The sequence below is a fragment of the Cryptomeria japonica genome, chromosome 1, assembly GCF_030272615.1.
Source record: "Cryptomeria japonica chromosome 1, Sugi_1.0, whole genome shotgun sequence".
NCBI lineage: Eukaryota > Viridiplantae > Streptophyta > Pinopsida > Cupressales > Cupressaceae > Cryptomeria > Cryptomeria japonica.
The window spans coordinates 674,372,156-674,398,781 of record NC_081405.1 but is presented as its reverse complement, the minus strand read 5'-3'; the positions used below and the strand labels follow the sequence as shown (position 1 = coordinate 674,398,781).

At 37.4% G+C, this 26,626-nt stretch overlaps 1 protein-coding gene across 1 annotated transcript in view; it reads right to left on the bottom strand.

The window, feature by feature from the left end:
- Window positions 1–1,263: 1,263 nt before the first annotated feature.
- LOC131026759 (dihydrolipoyl dehydrogenase 2, chloroplastic) overlaps window positions 1,264–26,626 on the bottom strand; it is a 69,340-nt gene continuing 43,977 nt past the window's right edge. The window contains exons 6-15 of the mRNA XM_057956700.2: window positions 25,317–25,442; window positions 25,086–25,166; window positions 24,224–24,286; window positions 23,956–24,030; window positions 23,661–23,739; window positions 23,416–23,516; window positions 15,904–16,017; window positions 15,408–15,521; window positions 2,582–2,653; window positions 1,264–1,705 (exon numbers count right to left, since the gene is read on the bottom strand). Coding sequence (XP_057812683.2) covers window positions 1,655–1,705; window positions 2,582–2,653; window positions 15,408–15,521; window positions 15,904–16,017; window positions 23,416–23,516; window positions 23,661–23,739; window positions 23,956–24,030; window positions 24,224–24,286; window positions 25,086–25,166; window positions 25,317–25,442 — 876 coding nt within the window. The 3' untranslated portion in view covers window positions 1,264–1,654. The remainder of the gene's footprint in view (window positions 1,706–2,581; window positions 2,654–15,407; window positions 15,522–15,903; window positions 16,018–23,415; window positions 23,517–23,660; window positions 23,740–23,955; window positions 24,031–24,223; window positions 24,287–25,085; window positions 25,167–25,316; window positions 25,443–26,626) is intronic.

Genomic DNA, 26,626 nt, shown 5'->3' with positions numbered 1-26,626 from the left:
TTGTTTGGGCACGGGACAAGATTTGCATGGGAAATAAGAGGCAGACATTGGAATTGAAATAGAAAAAATCTATTGTAGAACGTTGCAGATGCGACTGTCCCACTCAGAGGCCTTATCTGAGGAAGTGACGTTGCAGCATTCAAGATGGGGAGTGGCAAGGGAAACGCTTAAGGGTGTTAAAGAAGCTAAGTGCAATGATGCAGGTTAAGGGATAGAGCACCAAAAGGTTCAAAATGGTCAATATCATAATTAATAATTTGATAATGAAGATGGTAAGTGCAAGTGCCAAACGAGAGAAGATCTGCACTTTTCGTTTTCAGAAGATGTCTAGGTCGCTATTATTGTAAGTTGTAACTACCAAGAAATACATAACAATTACTATTTTCTTAATCAATTCCCTAGTCAACGCTGCTTTGTAAACAAAAACAATTACTATTTTACCTATTGCTTCAAACCCTATAGATAGTAGATAGATGGGATTATCATCATCACTTGGTATTGTCGTTTATTCACTCACTCTATATTCAACTTCAATGTTCATGATTTTATACGTTAGAAAGTAGCAGGGAGAGTCTGCTAGATTGCACTTCAGCTTTATTTAAACAACTAGAGATAATAATATTTCAGCCTGGATACTCTACCCTAAACCGTCAACCGTAACATACAAAAAAAGAGATAAGAAGAGTTGGAATTAACATAGGAAATGGTCAAAGGTGCCAATATAAATGCATGAGATTGCCGAAGTTATCTTTAATTGGAATCTCTCTTATAACATTTTCAGGAATTTAAAATTAAGTTATTAATATTTTAAATTTATATTTAATATACATGGAGCCTAATGGACTCCAATACCATTCTTAAGACTAATGGCTCCTGTTCTGTTTTTCTGATATGCCCTCATAATCCCAATAGGGCACATGTAGTTTGTCCACATTAGCAGTCACTTTAACTCAAGGAGCTTGCCCAGCAAGATTTAAACACCTTACCACTTGAGCAAGAACACTAAACTTCACAGAGAATTTATATGGGGAGCTGACAGGATTAGGATCGTGTGCATATAAAACTTCTAGGGGAAGAAAAAGATGTTCCAAATATGGCAAAAAATCTTGAATACAGCACAACACCATATGCCACAAAAAAGAAAAGAACGAGGCTAAAGTATTTTAAGCCGATGCCACAACAGGACATTTAGATAACTTGCTACTTCTACAAAAATTATATTAAACAAGGATGCTTACTAGGTGAACTCGCCTTATATCATAATTACGAGTAGAAAAAATGGAATTAAATTAGCCAAAGCTCTTGCTTTTCATAGCAAGAATCAGTAGAAAAGTGCACGCTATTTTCCTGTTCCGTCATTTGTACAAGGGTCCTTTTGAACACCTTGGAAGCACTATAACTCGGAGAACTAACTCTACAACATAGAAGAAATATATAACCGTCCAAGCAGGATCTTATTTCAATTGAACTAAACAAATGCATCAGCATAATTCTACTTGGCAATATGCCTCTATTATTAGATACTTAATATGGTGTAACAAGGAACCATGCATTCAAGCCAACATTGCTGGATACACCTTAGCTCAGCATGCATCCATGCATCTCATAACTGACTGCAATATCTGACAGAGAAGATACGTTGATAAAGCTTTTCCTAGGCTGCAACAGGTTCTGCATGCACTGGTTGAGGAGTAGGCTGCTCAACCTGCAAGTCCAGACCCATTGTTAAAGAAAGCAAAAGCTCATAAATGTTCTTATGCCAAATTGTTTTTAACACATTCAATTGCATTGGAGAAAACAACTTGACCCAAACCAAACAAATTTCACTTAAGTACTCTTACATGTAAGATACCATTTTGTAGCATCTTCTAATTTTTCGTTCTTAATATTATAACCACGTTACAGTTCGATGAGGTAAAAGCTCATTCTGATGCAAGTTTATTTCTATTGCATCAGACAAATCTGACTTGGGCTTGGGTATAGTAAATACTATCATAGACAACTTGCCTGTCACAACCCGATCAGAATACACTAAGCATTGAATTTATACCATATTCTAATTATCTAAACTTAACGTATTTGTGCTTATTCTTTTTTCACATAATTCCAAATCTTGATTCAAAGTTTTCAGGCCTACAATATCAGACGTGCTATGTTTGATGCTCAAAAAAATAAAAATCTTACATTCAAAAGGTCTTTTAAAAGGTTGGATGCAAGCCGATTGAATTTGCAACTACTGAACATCAGACCATAACTCATAGGCAGAAATAGCCTCAGATTAAAAACAAAGCTCTATAAAATAGTTCATACAAGCTTCTTGCCAATAGGACTTGGACCAGGAAATATTGGATGCTTCAGACAAACAGTAATAATTTAAACTTCTTTAAACAAATTAAGGATTTACAGAAGCCATGTAACTTTGTAAGTGAAGGGAATATGAGAGGTGAAGTCCCAATTGTCAGATCTATGAAAAAAATGGATCCAATGTAAAATTTGACTGCTCACATTGTAACTTCAAGAGAACCAAATTCCAATCATTTCCCTCTAAGATAAAATAAATAGGCAATAGATGGAAACATACCTTGGCATGTTTGAAAAGCTCATCAAGCACTTCAGATAATGTCGGATGTGCATGAACAGCAAATTTTATATCCTGTTGAATGCGTAGGCATTGGTTTTAATTAGATCTACCTTCAGAAGACTTGGTAAAATATGCCTGAAATAAGCTTAGAAACTATTTACAGCATATTGAAAATAAAGAGCAATATTATCTACCTTAAAGGCATTTGTATCAGAAGCTATAGTGATTAAGTCCTATAGATAATGTACTTGCATTGAAACAAGTGTATGCACCAACAGCATCAAAACAGATACAAGTTGAATCTAACTGAACTATTATGTCTACTTTAATGACCCAAGAACATAAATTAGCAAGGAAATAAAAGCAGAACACTGAAGGCAAGAGATATTCATTAATTATAATTTATTTTCAATAGAAGGTGTCTAATATAATATGCTATTATGTACTGATAGCTGTATTAGTTAAAGCCTTTTCGGGGGAGGACCTACTAGTTGCTAGGATTAACTTTGCAACCCTTGAGCACTTGCATGGCCAATTCTAATGACTAAATTTTTTACACTGGTTTATTTGGCCAGCTAACTGCTTCAACCAATGGTTTTGGTTCCACCTCATCAAAGATAGTGCCACATCAGCATGTTTTTAAAACAATGCGAGACACGCAATGGATTTCAAAGAATTGATTAATTATCAGAATGAGCAAGACGCTCATAAATAATACAAGGATATTTACAAGAATAGCAAGTTTCTAATAAGAAACTGCTGAGAAGATCGAAGACGATCTAACCAAAATAGAATATACACTATTGAGCATTAATACTAAAATTAACATTATTTTAATATTCTATTACCCTCCCTTAATGCTCAATCTATTAACTACACCTATAGACCCCCTGAATTTTACAAATTTATCAGGACCAAGGGGCTTGGTGAAGATGTCTGCTGGCTGCTCCGATGTAGGAACATACAGCAACTGGATGGATCCGTCTTCAACCAGCTGTCGAATATAGTGACAATGAGTTTCCACATGCTTGGTTCTTTCATGGAAGACTGGATTCTTGGCGAGTTTGAGCACTCCCTGATTATCACAGAACAAGGGAGTAGGACCTGCCTGAGATACATGCATATCCGCAAGCATTCGTCGAAGCCAAACCGCCTCACAAGATGCCTTAACTGCTCCCCGATACTCTGCTTCTGTCGAGGAGAGAGCCACAGCCTGCTGCTTCTTACTAGTCCATGTGATAGCACCAGATCCCAAACTAAACACATACCCTGCTGTAGACTTACGGTCATCAACCGAACCTGCCCAGTCAGAATCTGTGTAACCACTGAGTATAGGATCAGAACTCCGAGTGTACAGAAGTCCATAATCAGGAGTGCCACTCACATAACGCAGCACACGCTTCGCTGCTATCCAATGATCAGCCTTGGGAACTATCATGAAGCGTGAAATGTAGCTCACTGAAAAACTGATGTCAAGTCTAGTGGCAGTAAGATAGATGAGGCTGCCCACTAGTTGCCTGAACAGAGATTCATCCACAACTGGTGAAGATGACTGAGCTGAAAGTTTGAGCCTGGGTTCCATAGGAGTAGAGGCAGGTTTGCAATCCTGCATTCTGAACCTGTCCACAAGACTTCTGGCATACTTGGACTGAGAGAGAAAGATACTGTTCTCAGTCTGCCAGACTTCAACTCCTAAGCAGTAATGTAGAAGTCCCAAATCTGTCATATCAAAGGTGCGGCACAAATCCTGTTTGATCCCAGTGATCAAATGTGCTGAACTGCCAGTAATGATTAAGTCATCCACATAGACAACTACAAACAGAATATCATTACTAGAATGCTTGATATACAAGTTTGCATCAGATGGACTTCGCTGAAAACCATGATCTGTCAGGTACTTATCAATTTTCATGTACCAAGCCCAAGGAGCTTGTTTCAGACCATAGAGTGCTTTGACTAGTCTACAGACCTTCTGTTCTTAACCAGCAACCTTGAATCCTGGAGGTTGCGTCATGTAGACTTCTTCCTGTAAGTCACCATTCAAGAAAGCACTCTTGACGTCCATCTGATGGACTTTCCAACTGAACTGGGCTGCCAAGGCAAGAACGAGCCGTATGGTACTCATTTTGGCTGTAGGAGCAAAAGTCTCCTCATAGTCAATGCCTTCTTTCTGTGAGAACCCACGAGCAACAAGGCGAGCCTTATACTTGTCTAGGGTTCCATCAGCTTTGTATTTTACTTTGTACACCCATTTGCAGCTAATGGGCTTCTTCCCTGAAGGAAGATCAGAAAGGGCCCAAGTGTGATTCTTCTGAAGACTTTGGAACTCAGCTTCCATAGCCTGTTCCCACTCAGGTATACCTTTAGCCTCTGAGTATGTCTGAGGCTCAAAAACACTGTGTATGTTAGCCATGAGAGCAAAATTGACTGTATGCTGCTGTTTGCTCTTATTACGGGAGGTTCTACCCTCAATGAGCTCAGTATCCCTGAGATCACCAATGGTCTTGGCCCACCATTTAGGCCGGAGAGTAGAAGTGCGAACATCTGGAGGAGCTGGAAGAGGCGCAGGATCAGGAACAGGAGCAACAGGAGGAGGATTATTCTCCGGAGGGAACTCAGGTAGTGCATCATCGAAAATAGATTCTGCATCATCCCTCCCATCAGGCGAACCTAATGGAATAAGAACACTGTGAGGCTGATCCTCAGAACTCTGCTCAGAAGAAGGGGACTGAAAGAATCCTCTGTCTTCATCAAATACAACATCACGACTGAAGATAAGACGTTCAGTGTCTATATCTATCAATCTGTAGGCCTTATGGTGATCACTGTATCCTGTCATCATGAGTTTCTGACTTTTGGAATCCAACTTGGAGCGCTTAGCATCTGGAATCCAAACATAGGCAACAGAGCCAAAAACCTTCAGGTGGCTAATCGTAGGTTTCCGACCAGACCAAACCTCTTCTGGAGTCTTCCCCTTAACAGCTTGAGTAGGAGAACGGTTAAGCAGGTAGACAGCAGTAAACACTGCTTCAGCCCAATACTTATTCGAAACACGCCTGTGTTGTAACATAGAGCGAGCCATCTCAACAACCGTACGATTGCGACGCTCGACAACATTGTTTTGCTGAGGAGTGTAGGGTGTAGTCAACTGGCGTTTGATGCCATGGGTATCACAGAAGTTGGAGAATGCAGAAGAACAAAATTCCCCCCCGTTATCTGTCCTAAGAGTAATGATACTATGTCCAGACTCTTTTTCAACAAAGGACTTAAACTTCTGAAAGATACTAAATACATCTGATTTATGTTTAAGAAAGTACACCCACATCTTTCTACTAAAATCATCTACAATAAGCAAAAAGTATTTGCAACCAGTAACAGAAGATGTATTCATAGGACCACAAATATCAGCATGAAGTAATTGAAGTACCTTAGATGCGCGCCAAGACTTTCCATGTGTGAATGAAGTCCGATGCTGTTTGCCAGCTTGACAGGCGCCACATACTCCAAGATGCTGAGTCTGAATATCAAGTAACCCTGAAACAAGTCCCTCCCGAGATAGTTGAGAGAGATACTAAATGTTGAGATGTCCATATCTCTGATGCCACAAAGTGCTGAGAGGAGAAACACGAGCTGCCAGAGCCACTTCAGGAGAATCACCAGTGTCAAGAAGCCTATATAGGCCATGATCCTCTAGACCAACAGCAACAGTAAGACGAATCTCCCGATCAATGATGGAGCACTTGTGAGCACTGAACACCACATCTAGTTGAGGAGAATTCCTCATAATCTGGCTGACAGAGAGCAGATTAAGTTCCATTCCAGGAACATAGTACACATTCAGAAAAAGGAGAGTCCTGCCACCAGACTGTATCTGAACAGTGCCTCTGCCAACAACTGTATACTCCTCACCTCCGCCAAATACAACGGAATCACTGAAAGGTGAGAAGTCTATAAACCAGTCACGCCGATGAGAAAAGTGACATGATGCACCAGAGTCGATGTACCAAGCAGAAGACCTGGCATGATCTGAAGACCTCTTAGCCATAAAGGCATAAAAGGCAGACTCCTTCTGCTCGGAATGTTCAGCAACATGCGCCTTCTGGTGTGACCCTCCCTGCTTCTTTTGTTCAGAAGCGAGCCTCTGACGGCAATCTTTCTTCATATGGCCGTACTTGTGACAGTAATTGCACTGCACATTCTTCTTCTTAGCTCCATCCTGTGTCTGAGAAGAGCCTTTCTGCTGAGAAGACTGAGAGGACTGAAATTTGCCTTTATCCTTCTGAAAGGATTGAGTTGTGAAGGCATTTTCCGAGGAGGCTGATGTAGTACCACTACCAAACTGTTGTTTCCAGTGATCCTGCTGTAGAAGTTTGGTGCATAATTCTGAAAACTTCAAATCAACATTGGTGGAAGTAATATTGAGGGTCTCAATGAAATGTTCATACGATTTCGGAAGACTTTTCAGAGTGATTACTACCATGTCTTCTTCCTCCATAGTCCGACCAATAGCTTCGAGTTGATCTCGAATGTCCTTAATCCTCGTGAGGTGTTCCTGTAAGGACATACGTTCGTCCATCATAATGGAGAACAGCTGATTCTTTAGAAAGAATTCTCGGCTCTTGTCGGATGTCTCATGCAATTCCTTCAGATGCTTCCAGATGTCGGAAGCTGTCTTGCCGGAAGGAATCTGCGGTAACTGATCATCAGTCACTGAGAGTTTGAGAAGCATAACTGCCTCCCGATTGCGTTCATCAAACTTATCTTGATCTGCACCAGGTGTACCAGGACTGAACTCTTTTCCCAACACAAGCTGGTCAAGACGCCTATATTCAAAAATGGTCAACATACGCTGTTTCCAGATGTTGTAATTGTGACCATTAAAGCGTTGACTGCCTTCTAACATCAAATTGGTGAGAGAAGCCATTTGCACGTTTCCCAAGAAAAAGTTTCCGGCTGACCCAGAAAAATCCAAAGACAACCCACAAATTTGTGCGAAAAACCCAAAAGGAATCTGCTGTCAGAATCTGAATCTGCAGGCTCGAAAATCGAGGCACAAAAATCGAGGCGCCCAAAAAAAACGGACAACTACCCAAATTAGGTTTCGAAAAACCCAGCAAGGCTCTGTAAGAAAAATTTATTTTCGATGAAAAAAACATAAGGTAAACACCTTCATCGAAACAGAAGGTCGTGGGTTTTGCAGATTATGCAGAAAAACAACCGTCGCCGAAGGTGCAGGTCGCAGGTTGCAGGTCACGCGTTTGCAGAGGGGGCGAGTTGTAGATCGCGATGCCGGAGGTGGCGACGCCGAAGTCTGCAGACGCGCGCAATGCCGAAGTTTGTTGCAAGTCGCGACGCCGGTGGAGACGACACCGGAGTTTGTTCGAAGAGTGCGACGCCGCACACAGGTTGCAGAAGCGCGACGACCCTGCAGGTCTCGGAAAAAACAGGTCGCGAAAGAGAAACGCGACAACCCTGCAGCTCGCGCGGGAGTTATAGTGCGGGCACACAGGGAGTTATAGTGCGAGCACAAACGCACAGAAAAACCAGGCGATAGCCCCCACACAAAAACGTGAATTATAGGCCCTCACACGAAAATGTGTATTACAGGTCCTCACACGAAAATGTGAATAACAGGAAAAATTCGCTCCAGATCACTACAGCTCTGATACCATAAAACAATGCGAGACACGCAATGGATTTCAAAGAATTGATTAATTATCAGAATGAGCAAGACGCTCATAAATAATACAAGGATATTTACAAGAATAGCAAGTTTCTAATAAGAAACTGTTGAGAAGATCGAAGACGATCTAACCAAAATAGAATATACACTATTGAGCATTAATACTAAAATTAACATTATTTTAATATTCTATTAGTTTTTGGCTCAGGTGTCATGAAATACAAAAGGAAAAATGCCTGTCCACAAATTGTTCAATAAGTCGAGTCTTCTTGGTGCACGTATGTGTTATAATTCATCACATGATTACTGTCTTTTTGATGCGACATGTTGTAAGGAGAGTTTATTTTTAATTACTTGCAATGGCAGCCAACAATTCATCACATACATGTTGTAAGGAGAGTTTATTTTTAATTACTTGCAATGGAAGTCAACAACAGTGGTTTTGAAGTCAAGACTAATAGCTTTAAAGTTTTTGTTTTTTAAAATCGGTCAATACCCAATAAACTCGTAATCTATGAGAACCTGCAAACCTATTGGGTTCTCTCCCATAGTCCCCTGCATCTTGTCTTCATGCTCCTGACAGAAATATATTAATTTAAATTCTTACATCTTAACTAATTTAACAATAGTACAGAAGCTACTTAAGCATGGAAATTTCCAATTACTATATCTAACACAGAGAGAAAGCCATGGTTCTCTTATCCTTAGCCCCACATCCTTTAAAAGTTTAAAACAGAACTCATGTAGGAAACACAGGAAATATCTAGAAAGTAACATTTCAAATTTCTTGAACAGCATGCTCTAAAGAGGAGGACGGTGATTTAAGCATCATTTATGGTCAAGCATTCCAATAATTTCTATCTCAGATCTGACATGAAACCTACTATTCAGTTTCTAAAAGAGGAAAGAAAGCAGAGGAACTACTCTACAAGGTTACTGTGACTCTATCCAACACAGAAGACATTAAAACACTGAATCTACATGCTGAAAGAAAACAGGTTCACTTGAAACCAACATGATGCCAAGAGAATAATTTACTGCAACTTTTTCCTTGTGAATCATTTGATCTCCAGCATTTAATCATATGGAAGAACAAACTTGACTGTTCATTAAGTATGGACTTAATCATTCAATCAAATATAGAAGATGGTGTGGTCTAGATATGATTTGATCTCTTGCAAAGGGAATCCTCACCATCCTTCAGAGAATTGAGAAAACAATATACATCATAGCTTACCCTTCATCAAAAAACGATTGCCTAAGCTTAAATTGTGTATATGCTGACTTGGAGACAAATCTATTTCCAACTACTACAAGAAGCATGGCTCATCTTCAAACATAATATCCCAAATTGAATAATTAAATTAGATGTTTAGTCTTTCACTTAAAGAGAAAAACAACGATAAGCCTATACAAAGAGAAGCAATGCTAGTAAATTCTTAAATGAAGCACCAAGAAATAATGGCATACTCAGTATGACGAGATTTACTCTACGAAACCCTTTTGAAGAAAAACCCAGCAAAAACAGCATTCATCATGACAACCCAACCATTCACAATACAACATGATATTTCTCACTTGTGACTAACCCTGATCCATGAGCAAGTATTAATAGGCACATTTTTGTAGTAAACCGTTACACAATAAACAACATAATAGGTATGAAACCATGTGCCAGAAAACTCCCTTTAAGGACCCAAAAAAATTCTCCAAGGCTCCCACTCCCAAACCCTTGTATAGGGCGTGTCTTGCCTTTGGGGGTTCCAAAGGAAGACTATGCGAATGAAGCCAATGTCAAGGACATTGACCCCCAAGAACGAAGGGGGAGCAGTCTCAAGATTGATCTCGGAGCTGGGTTTTCTAAATGGATCCTAGGAATGAAGCAAAGTAACTCCACCTCAAGATGGAATTGCAAGGATTCGTCGTGGATGCTAGCACGTAGTCCAAAAGCCTTTATCAATGAAGCTAGGTAGCTAGATGATACATGGGATAACTCCTGGGTGAGTTGCCGGTTGAATAGGTGCTTGTTGAATTAGGCAAGCCCAAGAGGGTGGGAGAAGCTATGTCAAATTTGTGTTGAGCTAAGCTTGGGAATGCATGTGGAAGTTAAGTGCAATGCTTAGGAACTCACTCAAGGTTGCCTAAGCACAATCAATGCTAGAAGAGGTCTAGGACCTCAATTCCAATGGGGGAAAAAACAAAGTGCTTTTCTGGATAGGGTCCCAATTTGAGGGTCTTTGAAAGGGCTCATAGGTACTTGGGGAGTACAAGTCAAGTGGCAAGTCAATGATGGGTAACAAAGAGGCAAAATGTACTAAGGCCTTTAAGGCATTTTGCCTTTAAGGTGTTGTTAGCTTAAGGTGCATTGTCAACTTGGAATTAGATTCCAGGATGCCAAGGGTATCTAGACGGGCCACAAAGAAAGTGTCCAAGAAACTTAATGAGGCAAGAATGGATGAGAAATAAATTCATGCAAGTGATGAGGTTCGATGAGTTGGACTTGCACATTGAATTAATACAGTAACATTGGGATGCAAGAGGATCAAGCTTCTACCAGTTGGTCCATGTAGGGAAGCATGCAACATCCCTCCTATCAAGCATATATAGATGCATGTCTATCTAGCTCAGGGAGTCTAAATGACCTAGTTGGGATAAGAGCATAGAGCTAACTCAAGGAATCTAGTCATCCCAATGAATGGAAAACGGCTTGAGTGATTCAAGGCATAGTTTGCAAACTCTACAAGTTGTCGAGTACTCTATTTTTCTGTTGTGTGAATTTCTACAAGTTTAACTCGTGATTTTATATAGACACGGAAAAACATGGGTAAAAACATCGACGCAAGTAAAACATGGTTAAAACACGTTTTCCACACTTTTTTTTGCTATAAAACCATGTATTTTCTCTTTCAAGATATCATTTTTTACTTTAATAAATTTTGTAATTGAATTTTGCAACAAAAAAATATATTTTTTGTAAGAAATTTTAATTTTTAGGACTTTCTAAGTTGCCAAGTTGAAAATTTCACGCTTGCCGAGTACTCCATGTTCGAGTTTGCAAACTATGGTTCAACGTACTATGGGTGCCAGATGCAAGACAATACTGGACTAAGGTTGGGATAGTGTTATGCCAACTCAAGGAATGTGGCAAGGTATTGTCAAGTACAAAGAAATGCAGATAGGCTTAGGGAGTCCCAACCAGTCATGAACTAAGGTGCAACTCAAGGAATTGTTAGGCTAAGAAAAAAAAAATACAAGAGGATCTATCCATATTGGACTTGGAAGCTTGTCAAGGAAGTCAAGGACCATCTAGGGAATAAGTGGAAAGGCTAAACAAATTAGTCCACGTTATTGAGTGGAGGGCATGGAGTTTCAAAGTGAGCCTGTAAAGGGAACTTAAGTGATGAAACATGATTGAACCATGAAGGTTGGGGCTGTCGTATTAGTAAGTCCAAAAGGTGGACAATAGTGAAGGAGGACTTAGCAGTGAATTCTAGAGTAATGAGTTGTAACCTGCTTGGTGCTTTAGTGAAGCTGTGATTTCAAGGTATAGGTCTCAATGATAAGGTCATTGGATTGAGACAACAATCATAGGACCATGGAGCTAAACTGCATGGTAGGACCGTAAGTTAGGAAATCATGAAAAGGTCATGAGAGGCAAAGCTTGAATGGCAAGGCCAAAGAGAAAGACAATGTGATTGGGCCACAATAGTAAGTTGAATTAAGAGAAGTGAATACCTAACTCGTGTAGTAGATAGCAAGTTGGTTTGTGAGTCTAGGAGACTTGGCAAATGACTTGGATATGTGGTCTAAATCAAAGTGGGCAAGTCAAGAACTTGTTGATGCCTTTAAGGAAAGGCATAAGCAAATTTAGGGAATTAGGAGGACGAGCCAAGATGGCAAGTCAGCAATGTACTAAGTTGGACATTGTACACGAGAGGTGAGTTGACAAAGAAATGTTGGCACTAGGATTAAGATATCATGAGTTGGAATGAGCTCTAAGAGTGTTTTTTGATAGTGTGATAGAGTTGTACAATGAAAGGATGTTATGAGCCAAAGGTGAGGGGAAGTTGTAGGATAGGAATGTTTAGGAAGTATGGGACTCCTAGTACACAAAGTGAAGCCTAAACAATAGGGTTGGTGTAAAGGTAATCTTCCAGTGTGATGCAAGAGCAAGGTCTCGGGTAGCATGGGAGAGTGAAAGCTTGGAGTTGAGTGCCAAGGGCCCATTGTGGTTAGGACCATTTGCAAATCTTGGACTTCTCATGGTGCTCTTACCACTCAACCAATACACACTACAAAATCCTAGAAACGCAAGTAGGGATTCCCCATGCTGCATGGGGCCATGCTAGGGGCTAGCCTTGTGACACCTTGCAAGGGGACCACTAACCCCCATTATTCCTAGGCATTACCTCTGACCCCACTAATTGTGGCAGGTTGTGGAGTATATAAGGGTGTAAAACATGCAAACTTGCTAAGTATAAACCACACACCCAACATCACAATCCATAATATTAGCAGCAACTTATGGTTCAACTATGTGAGAATTTTTACATAACATTTTGGATCACGCAATGTGACCCATCACTAGGATAAAAATATCTTAATGACAAAAATTATAAACAAGTATACAAGTGAAATATAAACCTTTGTAATGGTTCCAATGGATAAATTGTATGAAAAGTGACAACTATAAATATGGCTAGGATTTCTTCAAGGATGACCTTGCCACACTATAATGATACTTAACACAAGAACTATTTAAAAATATGACCACAGTCAATTACAAGTGTGTTTATGAATTACCATACTCTTAGTCTTATCATTTAGAGTTGATTTAAAGTTCATAACAACATTGTAAAAATTGTGTCTCAACATCACTTTCTATTTCAACATGTTCTAATAATGTTGAGTTTAACACCGAGAGAACTTTTAACTAACTAGAGACCAAATAAAGATTTTAGGAAGCAAGACATCATGAATGCTTAGCAATAGATCACTATAGTCACAAAAAAACTAACCTTGGGTTAAAGCATGATCACTATGCACCTAAGTGAAATAGAAGCTTGCTAGAATATAGAGAAACTATTGTAAAAGTTCATCCCCATAGTCACTAAGCAGTGTTCCACGAGGATGCGTCCCCCCCCCCCAAATCCTCACATTTCTAAGACGGGGACATCCCCCCACCATCATTGCTCAATACTCGAGGACATTTCAAGGACACCCCTTGGTTTGGGGACTCCGGGACATCCCCGACACATTCAAGAGACTTTGAGGAGCCTCCCAACCATCCTAGGAACTTCTGGGTGTTGCCCCAAAACCCCCACAAGGGGCGTTGCCCCCTAAACCCAAACCTCCACCCAACATTGTTAATGTTCAATGCAATCATTGCCATATTTTTAACATTTATCAGTTTAAACTTTATTTTGTATGCCAAAGTTTTATTTGCAACTCTCGTAAATTTGTCTTTACACATCTTTTTATAACCAATTTTTCAAGTACAATATGTATTTGCACCACCCCCTTCCCCCACCATCTCACCACCCATGTTCTGCCCTCCCCAAACTTAAGCCCTCGGTCCCCATGTCACCCTACTTCTCTGCCAAGAAACTCCATAAAACTATATCACTACGTAAACATTAAAACATTTGTGGACCTAATAATGTAGGCAAATTACATGTCCTTGGGTACGAGTACTGACAATGTGAGAAAAACTTGTGCACTCTGAAATGTGCTCATATTTCGGTATTTGCAGCAATTGATGTTAATGTGCCTCCTTGCACACAACACTGCTTCTAGAAATGCTAACACAACCTAAAAATGGAACCAATCAAAGGATGTATCTCAAACTTAAAGAGTAATTTGTGATTATACATCCTTTATTTCTTCATAAGGCTCAGAATTTGATGGTTTAACTTAAAAGGGCTTCATAATTCATTTTAACCATGAAAAGTGGACAGATATTTTAAAACATATCCTACAAAGGACTTGTAGAAATAAATAAAATATGCTATATATACAAACCTGTATACACAGGAGAATTATTCAAAACTACATGTAAATATATAGTGTAAGATGATACAATATATATTAATAGACCATACAGCAAACAGCGCATATTATTGTTTTCTGCACATGAAGAGATTAATTCTATATCCAGTTTTCAGAGCAGACTGTAAAAGCAGAGCAAGACAAATTGATTTACATATTGCTAATGAACATAAACCGAACACCTATTACAAACCAACTGCTGGATAAACTAATAACTTAAGCTCCAACTGCATTATAACTTAGCAGTTAGTACCAAGCACAGATTTGTTCCTTGAGAACTATGTACAAACTACAAAAATAGCAAGGCAGGCCTTATAAGTATCAAATGGTAGACATGAATGTACAGATGGTATGTAAATAGGTTGACATTTCTATATTTATAATTCAAATCCATTCAAATCTAAAATGCAAAGTTTTTAGTCAAAGTGATAATAAGAAAAACATATATGGTGTGCAGCGGCACCCCTGAAATTGAGTTTGCCACAAATAACATAAACCTGAAAGCAGCACTATTTTGTCAGAAATGACAGGGGTGACATCAAAATTAGTTGCTTTCAACATGGCTTTATTAGAGTTGCATGCCTTCAAGGAATCTCAGCTGCAGTATAGATGTTCTAAGATAGCTGATACCATACATATATTCCTCAGTTTAGTGGAGTTATAAACATATAATCAACCCTTAATTACTTTTAGAATGTAACCTCCTTCTTCACAGGGGTCAAGACAAACCAGAAACAATTTAGAATTTGATTCTACCTTCAGAAAGAAAAAGTAATTTCTAGTTGACTTTCTACAGTTCTTTGTCATAATGTCCGTGCAGGGTTCAAAAGCCCCATAAACGAAACGAGAATAAATATGTGAGTGCCAGTGATAAGGATAGTTGTAAGTAAACATTTGTAGTAAGAATTTCTATTCAAGTTTAACAAATTAAGTTTTAACTGCAAGAACTCATTCTGAAAGGATACCCCCAAAACCAACTCCTGCACCTTAATATCCATATTTGTATGCACATCTGTAGTCATTGTTAGATAATTCTACTCTTACTCATCTTGAAGTTGATATATCTAACTTTTATGAAGTTCAAAAGGGAGTTACCTGAACTGTTGTTCCCAGAGCAATAGCATTGGATGCTTCATGAATAAGATCAGCTGCATGCAAGCCCAAAATGTGAACGCCAAGAATTTCTCCAGTGTCTGGACGGTATATCAACTGTAATTTAACCAATCAGAGATTTATCTGTCAGATAATGCTATCTCAAGAAACGTGACTTTTTCTACCAGGAAAAGACCAGTTGGAACCATGATATGTAAATATAAATAAAGTGATATTAATGCCAAGTGTATGCCAAATGTTTTGGTGCCTGGATATCATGTGTGTATGACTCTGTACAGGAAGAATTGCTAACTTTTCCAATTAAGTTTCCAATTTGTTTGTAATTGAAGAAAATAGATGATTCAACATTGCAAGGATATATATTTTGGATTTCTGTCTTTTCTCTTGCATGGAAGGGCTTTTGTAAAGCATCAAATCATCCTGCTTACTGTAAGAACTAAAAAAAATCATAGAATGGAGTTCACTAATATAAGCATACCTTTGCTATACCCTCTCCTTCATTCTCAGCAAGTGCCTTTGTATTGGCTTTGAAGCTTGTCTTAGCTACACTCACTTTGAAGCCCTCTTCCTCACCCTTTGTCCTTGCTTGTGGCTGTTGTATAGAATAAACAATCCAGAAGAGTTGTCATACAAATATCCAACATTGCTACACTCGATACAAAATCAATTCAAACGGCACAGTTAACTGTAATGCATGAATTTTAACATTCTGCTAATATACATTAGAGTGGCAGAAATCAAGTCATTCAATATTTTACAAACATGACTTTTTATTCCTGCAAAGAAAGATGGATTTCATTCACAGAAATGATGCAATTTTCGAGCATCACATGTGAAAGTTGTTCACCCACTAGGAGAGACGGAAGTCAGAACATCACTGTACGCACTCTTGTCACCCTTTGTGGAAACATCCTATTCATCAAAGACTTTAGCATCCTATTTCATAAATTTCTCAAAAAGTATTAATTCTTAGGGGGATGTCTGACCATCTTTGTCAAGAAAAAGAGGACCCTATGAAAAAGGTTGGCTTCAATTTTAGTATGGTTTGCGACACTGCACATTTTGCTATGTTTGGTCATCATATGTTAACTGGTAATCTGCACACCACCTAAGAGTAAAACCTTCATTTGCATGTCTACAATTCAAGAACCTTCATTTAATGGTTTACCATTCAAGATTGCTTTTGGTAGGAGCTTCAAAAAATATTGTGAAAATGTTGCATGATTGCATCGTTTTTAACTAAGAGGCTTCTCAGTGGATATTAAATAAAATAACCCTCAATGAGAATCAACTGGATATAGAATAATAATACCATATTATTATGCCATGATTCCATGTTGCAAACAAACAATTGCAGCTTAGGCTTACAAAGAACCTTAATATGGTCATCTATTGCCATCTATATACAGAAGATTAAGCAGAAATGTTATATATACTGCACTTGAGAAAGGATTTAATGCAAGAGTTGCCTAAAGTGCTAGACTTGTATCAAGACAACAGTAGCCATAATGTTGACAACCAAAAGAAGCCCCAGAAAAGAATTAATCTTAAAGTTAATCATGAAATGCTAGGATTTGAAACTAATGATATGTAGTTATTTGTGTGTTTCCTTGATCTCTTGCATGACTTCCTCAACAAAATAAAAGGTTTTTTTGCATAACTTTCTCAAACAAAATAAGAGTTCAAAGCTATAAGATTTCCACAATCCATTCAAATCTTGTATGCAGTTTCTGGATTTGATTGTGTGAGCAATTTTTAACCATCAACGTTTTGAATCACACTCTGTGATTCATCATCAGGATGCAGGAGAGCTTAAGGAGTTGTGAAAAGTGATTTTACATTGAAATTTTCAAACTTTTTCTTTAACTCCACCCATGTCACAGCTGCAACGACAATTGACTAAGAAATATCATTATGGAAAAAGCATTGATTTCAGAATCAAAATTAGTATAGTAGAATGGTTGAATACCCATCATACCCCACCATAGATATTCTTAAAGATATTATATTGAATACATTATCAGAAGCAATAAAGGACCCTGTTATAAGGGATACGTTGTAGAGGAGGCTCCATTGATATTAGATGTTCAATATTTTGTAGGAGCATACAATGGCTCTTGATGGTCACATGAGCAGCTTCTTAAATGGTGGTTGAGTCACTCCCTTGCATGTAATTGACAAATACATCCCCCAATCATAAAATTCCATCTCATTACCTGTGGACTCTGCATGAATACCATGACACTTTGCATTTGAGCTTTGTTTGAATACTTTAAATTTTAAAATGAATATCTCTATACATATTCTAAGCACAGTTTGTGCCTATTTGTGTTTGTGTATCTCTGATCTGCATAAGCAGGTTGCACGGGAAATGGTAAATCCAACTTAGGTGAGGGACAGCCCTATCCCTGGTTTGGAACTAACACCCTCATACCTAAATGGGATGAGCTAAATCTTATCTTTTTGTAAAGGTTCATACTTTACAAGTATTGAAGATGATCAGCATGTGCCCATAAGATAATGAAAGATTTGAGAACTAGACACATAGGTTTCAACTTTTAATGCTGAGCAGAAAACAGGTGATGAGACATTATTGCATGGTCAATGTAGTCACTTGGATCAGAACTTGTAGTTTTATTTTGTATTTGTGTTCTTTGCACATACCTATATGTATCAACCTTCTCTACAAGTCCTTTGTATTGAAGCTTATTGTATGTGTTGTGTGCTAGAAGATCCCCTTCCTCTAGAAGTTTCCTTTTCTCTAGATGCTTCTTTGCATATCATTGTACCACATAAGTAATTAATTCAATAGGGTGTAGACCATGTACATTTTTCACTAATAGCTTTGTACTCTTTTTTTGCATGCAGTCGTGCTTATAATACATATAGAATTATAGAAATGGACTTCTATAGGATAATTTAGTTTAGGATAGTCAAATTTGTCCCTTGCCAATGAGATGCAAAGTAGGGATCCATAAAGATCATAACTTCCTAAGTCTAAGTGGTGTCTTCTTGTTTAACTTTCTCTATAATGGGTACTCACGAGTCATGAGTATCTTATTCACATACAAGAAGCCAAGTTCTTTACAGTGGCACACTCTCCACATCTGGAAGGTCAACTTGTTCAGAGAGTAATGTTTTTCAAAGTTTGCAGAGATAATTCAATTATATATACTTTCAATGACGATTCATCAAGTGACTTTATTGTGACATGCAGGAAAACCCAAATGCATAGAATAAAACAATAAAACATAAATCAACTTAGACCCAGTTATTTCAGCCATGCACCTATAATATCTAATGATTCTAATACAAGTTAGCCCTTGCATTTTCACCAAGGATGTCTCACCAAAAATTAGTTTTTAGGCCAAAATGCACTCCATAGTGGGAACTACAGGAAAGAAGGCTGTAACTGTGCCAATCTGTCAGGTGGATAAACATTTATCATGAACCTACTCAAAGACACACTGAATGTGATATTGACACCTAACTTTAATTAACTGTGTATTGCTAACAATGAATTTAACCTATTCCCATGTGATTAATATCTTCTCAAGTTCACTATTGTAGAAAATGCCAAAACTTGTTTCAAAATAATGCAAGACCTGAATGTGCTATCTAGAGCGCAATTCACATTCTCAAAAAATGGAACTTTGTGGATTTTAACTGCAACTCTCCAGCTGGCTGCCTCCCACTGGAGATTAACTTCAACTAACCTACTCTCTTTTTTGCCAGGCCCAAGAAATCCAATCCTGATAGTGCTGCTGCTAGAGGTGTGCTATGGTCTGGATCTCAGCTGAAGATAGTGGTCTTCAGCATGAATTTAGGACAGGCCTCAAACAACATTGTTGAATTTGTGAGCTGCAAATTCAGCCTTTTTCGTGCTGTCAGAAAAAGCTAAAGAATCTTACCGTTTATGCCTTACGGAATTCTAAGATGATAATGCTATGTCTCTCAGGTAAACAAGTGGTCGGGTCTGTCCAGTTTCACCTTTCACAAAACCAGGCTTGAAATATCCTCTAAACTTTTGACCAAATCAGTTGGCAGTATATCCTTAGAAAATTGAAGTATCTTGTTGATGGTAAGGCCAATGACAATATCCAGTTACACCCCTTGCAGCCTGCATAAAATATTTTCAATTTAGAGGAGCTGACACACCTGATGATCTCTGAGCACTTGACTGGCTTTGCTGGATCTCTCATTGGTCCAGTTTTCTTGTCTCTTGTACTTTTTGTGATTAGATAAAATCTTTCCTTTTGATAAGTAAGACATATTTTCCACAGCAAGTCAAATTGTGATATTGCTATCAGGATTCAACTGTGTAGTTTTTGAGTCAAACTCATTGACCCATGTTTCATGAGCAGTGATTCACAAGAACCCATCTCCCATGAGAATGAATGGAACACTTAGAACTCATTGCATCTAGGTGATGCTCAAAGAGGTGAAGCATTGGGCCTTTCCGGAAGGTCACCCATCCCAGTACTACAACTCAAGCGCACTTAACCATAGAGTTTCTTCCAAAGTTAAGCCCACTTAGTTTGCAACCCCACTTATATTTCCTTCTATTAAAAATGTCTTCTCAAATTTACAATATTAAATTCTTGCCCACATCATTTATTATCATGCATATCATAAAATAGGAAAAAAAATCTATAATGTAAGTGTTCCCTTACTATTTGAAGAAAAGAAAAAGAAAATGTAAAAAAGTGACCGTTGCCTTTTCCAAATTGACAATAATTTATTTAATGACATCAAGTTTCCACAATCCATATTTGCTATTAATACATCTAGTTGATAGATATCAATTGTGTAGTGCTTTTTTATCATCAACATTTTGGATCATGCTCCATGATCCTTCATCGTAGTGAAGAGTGAAGAGTTCTTGATGAAGGATCACAGAGTGCAATCCAAACCATTGATGATAAAGAAAAACACTACACATCAATATCCACAAACTAGAAGTATTAACAATAATTTATTTTATAAAATATTAAAATATATTGTTCATAAAACTAAAACAATTCGCATACTTTGATGGTCTTTTCACTTCAGTATATTCAAATCTTTTTAATCTCAATGTCTACTCTTTATTCAGGATAAAGTAATTGTAACAACGCATTTCCCATAGTGTTTGTGTTTCATTTTTAAATTTTAACCAATAGATAACAATATGATAGCTTAGTTGTAACCATAGTTCCCAGGAGACTTGTGCTGGTGCTGGTACGGGAGACTGGTACTGGTATGTCACTTTTAAAAAAAAGGAGATGCCTACTTGGAGACACCAATTTTTTAATATATATATATATATATATATATTAAAATGCTAAAATTAAAAATGTGAAATATATCATAATTATTAGATATTGAAACTTAGTTACCAAGAAACTGGTACCAGTGCTGATACGGGAGACCGGTACTGGTATGTCATTTTTAGAAAAAAGGAGAGAGGTTCTTGGAGACACCATTTTTTTAATATATATATATTAAAATGCTAAAATAAAAAATGTGAATGATATAATGTTAATTATAAATATTAAATGTTAATGTTAATTGTAAATAACTAATATTATGTATTTTACATTAATATTAATTACTATTATGTAGTGTATCTAGTAACCACTCTCTCTCATTCTAAAAAAGTTAAAAGTTTGATATTATAGTGAGCAGCAACTCCCACATAATTATTTTGATGTTTGTTTAAAGGATCTACTTGTGTAAGGGTTGCAGGGAGACACGTACAGTTGCTGTGTATTAGCATTTTTTGCATTTTCTGAATTATTAATACAAAATGCGAGTAGGTACTTGGTCACTAGTCGCTGGTTGTGAATGTTGTTGTACGGCTCTCTGCAAGTTTTGTGGTGCTCCTTTCTACTTTCCTACTTTTGATACAAACAATGCCATGCATTTTAGGGTGTTGTTTTTTCATTGTTATGGTCTTTTCTGGCAGAAATGGCAGCATTTGAGGGCTTTCAAACTGGGAGAAGGCTGGCAACACAGACAGGATGTTTCCTGCAACTGGGAACATCTCCATACCTGTCTCCAATAAGGGAAACACATCCAAGTTTTGGAAACATATGCCAGGGGGTTGGAAACCCATCTCCCTGCAACCCTGCTTTTATAACATATGATAGTTTAACACCAAAACTAAAACATATTTTAATATTTTCATGGAGGATTTTAAAAGTAAAGAAGACAATATGATAATTTATAAAGATAAGTGCCTTGATGTTGATTTATTTTTAAAGATATCTGTATGTAAGACATTTAAGCTATAGTAATTATAACAGTGAGAAGAACTAAATAGAGGAAATAATGTGGAAAGAAGTGCATTAGACAGAGATAGATAAAATTTGATCATTAACATTACATGAAAATTTCCAAATTATGTCACATTGGAATGCAGCTCACATGTTCATCCAAACATGATTGTCATTTGAATGTGGTGTGCAGCATGAAATGAGAGAGAAAACAAGCTTTCCTAGTTCATTGGGCATATGACAAGCTTATTGCCAACCTCCTTTCTGTTTGGTAATGCGTTTTATTTTTCAATCATATATTGGTGGTGTGGATGTTTTTGCTGAATCCTCCAGTCAAATATTGTAGAGATCTGTTGTTAAATTTGTCAAGACTCGAGTATTCAGCTGGTATCATTCTAGATCAAATTCTTCACCAATGTAAAGGAGAACATTGGTATCTCTTTGCAACAAAACATTATGAGGTGAAGAGTCATGATTATTCATAGCGCAAGTGTTGTGTCATGACAATGCACCGATTTTTTCATTGTTTTAAGTTCAATGGATTGGAGGTCCTAAGATGCTCTAATATGTTTTATAGGTTCAACTTTCAAGAAGTTGAAGCAATTAATTAATTCAGGCCTGTTGGTTGCAAGTATAAAAACAATCCAATCAAGTTTGTTTGTTGCTTGTGGAGCAAAGAAATCTAAAGGAGATTTAAAATCTGCTCCTTGTTGGAGAAGTTTGATACTGCAATTTTAACAATGTCACTTTAAGTTGCAGGACAGCTTAAGAGAGCCCAAATATAACAAAATGGCACAGACTGGTGAAATCAGAAAATTAGGAATCCTATTAAAAAAAAAACTCAAAGCATACACATTGCAGATCAACAACGAATGGAACAAGCCTCAGAAAGAATTACAATCAACTTCATAAACAATGAATAGAAAATAATACGCAAACTGATTTGAAAACCACAAATGCAATGCAAGCAAACACACATGAGGCATGTAGTTCAAATAATTCCGCATCATTTAAACGATTTTCTGAGATGACTTGAAAGAGTTTTTTCACTAAAGAATGACATATAAATATTCAATATCTGATTTGAGGCTTATTTGCATAAGCATTCATAACAAACCTATTGCCTAGAAAATTGTGCTATAATAACTAAAGAATTATACAATGAATTTTTAAATGGTTTTGGAACTTCTATCTCAAGGACATAGTCTGCCTTATCAAGGGCTGATGAAATTTATTCAAGGAATGGGACACGTGTGTGTTTTACAAAACCATTAGATGGTGTACATGTCCAAGATTTGAGAATTGCAAGTGGGTCCATGCGGAGGGATTCAAATACACTTGCGATTTCATTAAGAACAATTTTGTCATTGGCTCAATATACCTTCCAGATAGTTATTGCATTTTTTCAAGAAAATGCTGTGAGACTATTTAGTGATATTCTAGAAATTAGGATTAAATAAGATTTGAAAGTTTAAACTCTTCTGTAAGATATATCTATATTTCTGTTCATGATACTGTTTTTTTTTAAATTTCATTGATTAACTTCTTCAAGAATGTTTCACTTGTTGAACTCAAACCCAGACAAAAACATGGCAAGCTGGCAACAGCTAATATGTCAGCAACAGTGTTAGCTTTATAGCAGTTTATCCAACTGTTGCATTTCTCTGAGTTGAACAACAGATGCTTATTCCTAAAAAAGATGCAATCATAAAGAACTACAATATATATTATACCTCTGTCAAGCCAACCATGCTGATCTCTGGATGAGTGAAGCAAGCCGCTGGAATGCTCAAATGATTAAGAACATTATCTCTCCCAGAAATCTGTTCAATGACTGCAATAAGAAATTCTCCATCAGAACAAATAAGAAAACAAATTTGATATAAACTAAACAGTTTCAAGAGTGAGTGACACTTAATCCAAGATTGCAAAACTGCCAGAAAATAAACCAATACCAAACAAGCAGTTAGTTACTCACCTGAGATCCCTTGCGCACTTGCGGTATGAGCAAGCATCATTTTTCCATTTGCATCTCCAATGCAATAGAGATGAGGAACCTGAGCAATTGAAAACCAAAAGCAATTTCATAATAAATTGGATGGGAAACTGTAGAAAAAAGCAATGCTGGGAACTTAACAATAAACAAACTAAGACAAAAATACACGAGTGACTGAGCATTCGACAAATATCCTTGGAATATTAAATGGAGCACAAAATGAACTTCTAAATATAACATTTTGCTTTCGAAGTGAAAATTACAGAAAAATACAGACCTTGCCTCCATTTGCATCAACAACTTGCATACGCTCATTAACTGGAATAAAACCCCGCTGTGTAGCTACATTAATCTAAAAGAACACCACAAAGATAACACTAATAAGAAATCAAAAAAATCATGTCATTTCTTCATGAAGAGAAGCATCCAGAAATTATTGTACAGTTGATGCCATCAGGAAATAGATTTTATCCTTGTCATTTTTTCTGTCCACAGTTGTGCTAAGCAAAACAAAAGCAGAGTTTCCTTGTAAGAAGAACATTTACATTCTCAAGGCCTAAGCCCTTTGTAAATGGTGCACGTCCTGTAGCAATCAGTGCTGCATCTACCTGCAGCAAACATAAAAAGAATACTTGGATCACTTGTAACTGAAAGTACCACCATTGTCATCCATATCTGTAAAAAAAGAATATTAAGGGAAAAATCTACACTAATCATATGTTTGACAAAGACACTCACAAATCACAACAATCCATGCAACAAGGTGAAAAACACAGCGAGGATTGTTTCACACCAATTTGAGTACAAAGTTCAAAGATGGAAATCACCAATAAAGAAATTAGAGAAAGGACAGTCACTTGCATATTAGCCAAGTTGGAAAAAGAAGAAGATATTCTAGTCAAATGCAGCATCTACCAACACCAGCGTAAAAGGCTCATTTCATGATAATAGAGGATTGCAAAGACATTTGAGAAAAGTAATACCACCCAGACAGCCATATTTGTATGAACAGTCAGAATAATGGGTAAGAAGCTTTAGGGCAACATTCATGCCAGTACCTAAACATGTCATTAAGCAAATTTGAAATTTTGTATAGAAGCATGGTAGTGCCACAAACTATTTTCCTTTAAGATGCAAAAAAAAACCCTATTCATCCTTAAATACTTAGGTAGGTAGAACAAAGGAGTCCTCATATTTGAACTGACTTTCAATTCCCTCTATCCTAGTACACCAAAAGCCAGAATCTCATAACAGGAGCAACACTCATCTCACAAAAGCTGCTTCCAGAAATTTCGCTACAGTATAACATTTTAAAATAGAGAATAATTTGCAAGATATCAGAAGAGTATTCAACATGCAAGTGAAAATAACTTTAGAAGCAAAAATTATTTTAATTATATAGCTTACCTCCAAGGTATCCTTTGGCTCCTTTGTTTTTGCATCAATAAGCTCTATAGTTACAGGTTTTCCATCCTTTGCGGGTGTTATCTACAATATACAGGTCCACCAATGTACTCAATATAAAATAAACTTGTTACCAATTTCAATTTGCAGATTCTTAAAGTCAATAGTACTATGCTAGGATTTACTTAATTAATCTGGAAATTTACTAATGAGACTGTCACTGATTAAAATTACCTTTTTTGCAAAGACACCAGTGTGATAATCTATTTTTCGTGGGTTGATCAACACCCTTTGGGCCAGTTTCCCTATTTCCGGGTCAAAACCAGGCATAAGCTGATCCAACGCTTCAACAAATGTAACCTGGCATAGCATTTGAGTATACCACAATTATAACAAACCTATAACAAGAGCAAACCCTAGCTAGAGAAAGAGTAGCCTACATCTCAGTTTGCACAAAACTACTTGTACATATTTTCAAAACAAGATGCTGTTAAGATGAGCACGAAATTAAAGTTTCCTTATGGGTCAATGGATAAAAAATATTGTTTCCATATGGGTGAATGGGTATAATTGGGATTTTTTGGAGATTTTTTTTTCTATGGTTCATAATACATATACCTCTTTTCCTTTAAGAGCAATCAACTGATGATAAGCCCTGCTGCCTTTTGAAGGTTTAATCCATGCTCTGGAAAACGTGTGAAGATGTTCAGGTCAGTGCCTTGTTGGTAAAGCACTTGAAGTTGTCCCTCGGAGGTCCTAAATTCAAGCCCTGGTCAACCCATGCTTCTTAACAAGGTATCAAAGCCAACCTAGAAGAGCTCAAGCTGTGTGCTACTTGAGGATGGTGTTGGAATCTCAATGCACACTCAGAAAAGCAATCAAACATGTGAAGGGCCAATGACTTGGTTGCAGAGTGCCCAAGCACTCATCTAGTAGGTCCTATGTTTGAGTCCTTGCAGATCCATGCTGTCTCAACTATGTCCAAAATGTAGAGTATTATAATTTACATTAAATCTTGCACCTCAAAATTTATAACACTTGATTTCTGGCATCATTGTTGTTCTTTCAGACTCGCCAGAGCATAGACTAGCGACGCTTAATTGTGGTGAAATCTGTCCCGCAAAAGAATATAACAACTAACCGTGACTTTCATATCTGTTGACACAGCTAGCATTAAGAGAAGACCTACTTACACCTGTCATTAGCTTAAACCAGGGAAGGTCATTCAAGGTTAAACATGAAACATAGGACCACTAAAGGATGGGAAGTTTTAACTCTTTATAACAGAACATCACAATCAATTTTGAATAAAAAAGCAGCTAGATATATCTAGAGAACCTATCTTAGGCAGGAAGTATATCCAGCCACCCAATGTACACTCAGTATAAACTTCATATTCCACAGAACTATAAGCATAGTATATGTTGGATGGTTGGATAGACTTCCTTCCTAAGCTAAGATGGCCACTACTTGGCCAGGAATTTCAGAAGAAAAGGAAGCTGCTACACAGCTGAAAATTTTAAGTTGATTTTCCGTTTTTCTTC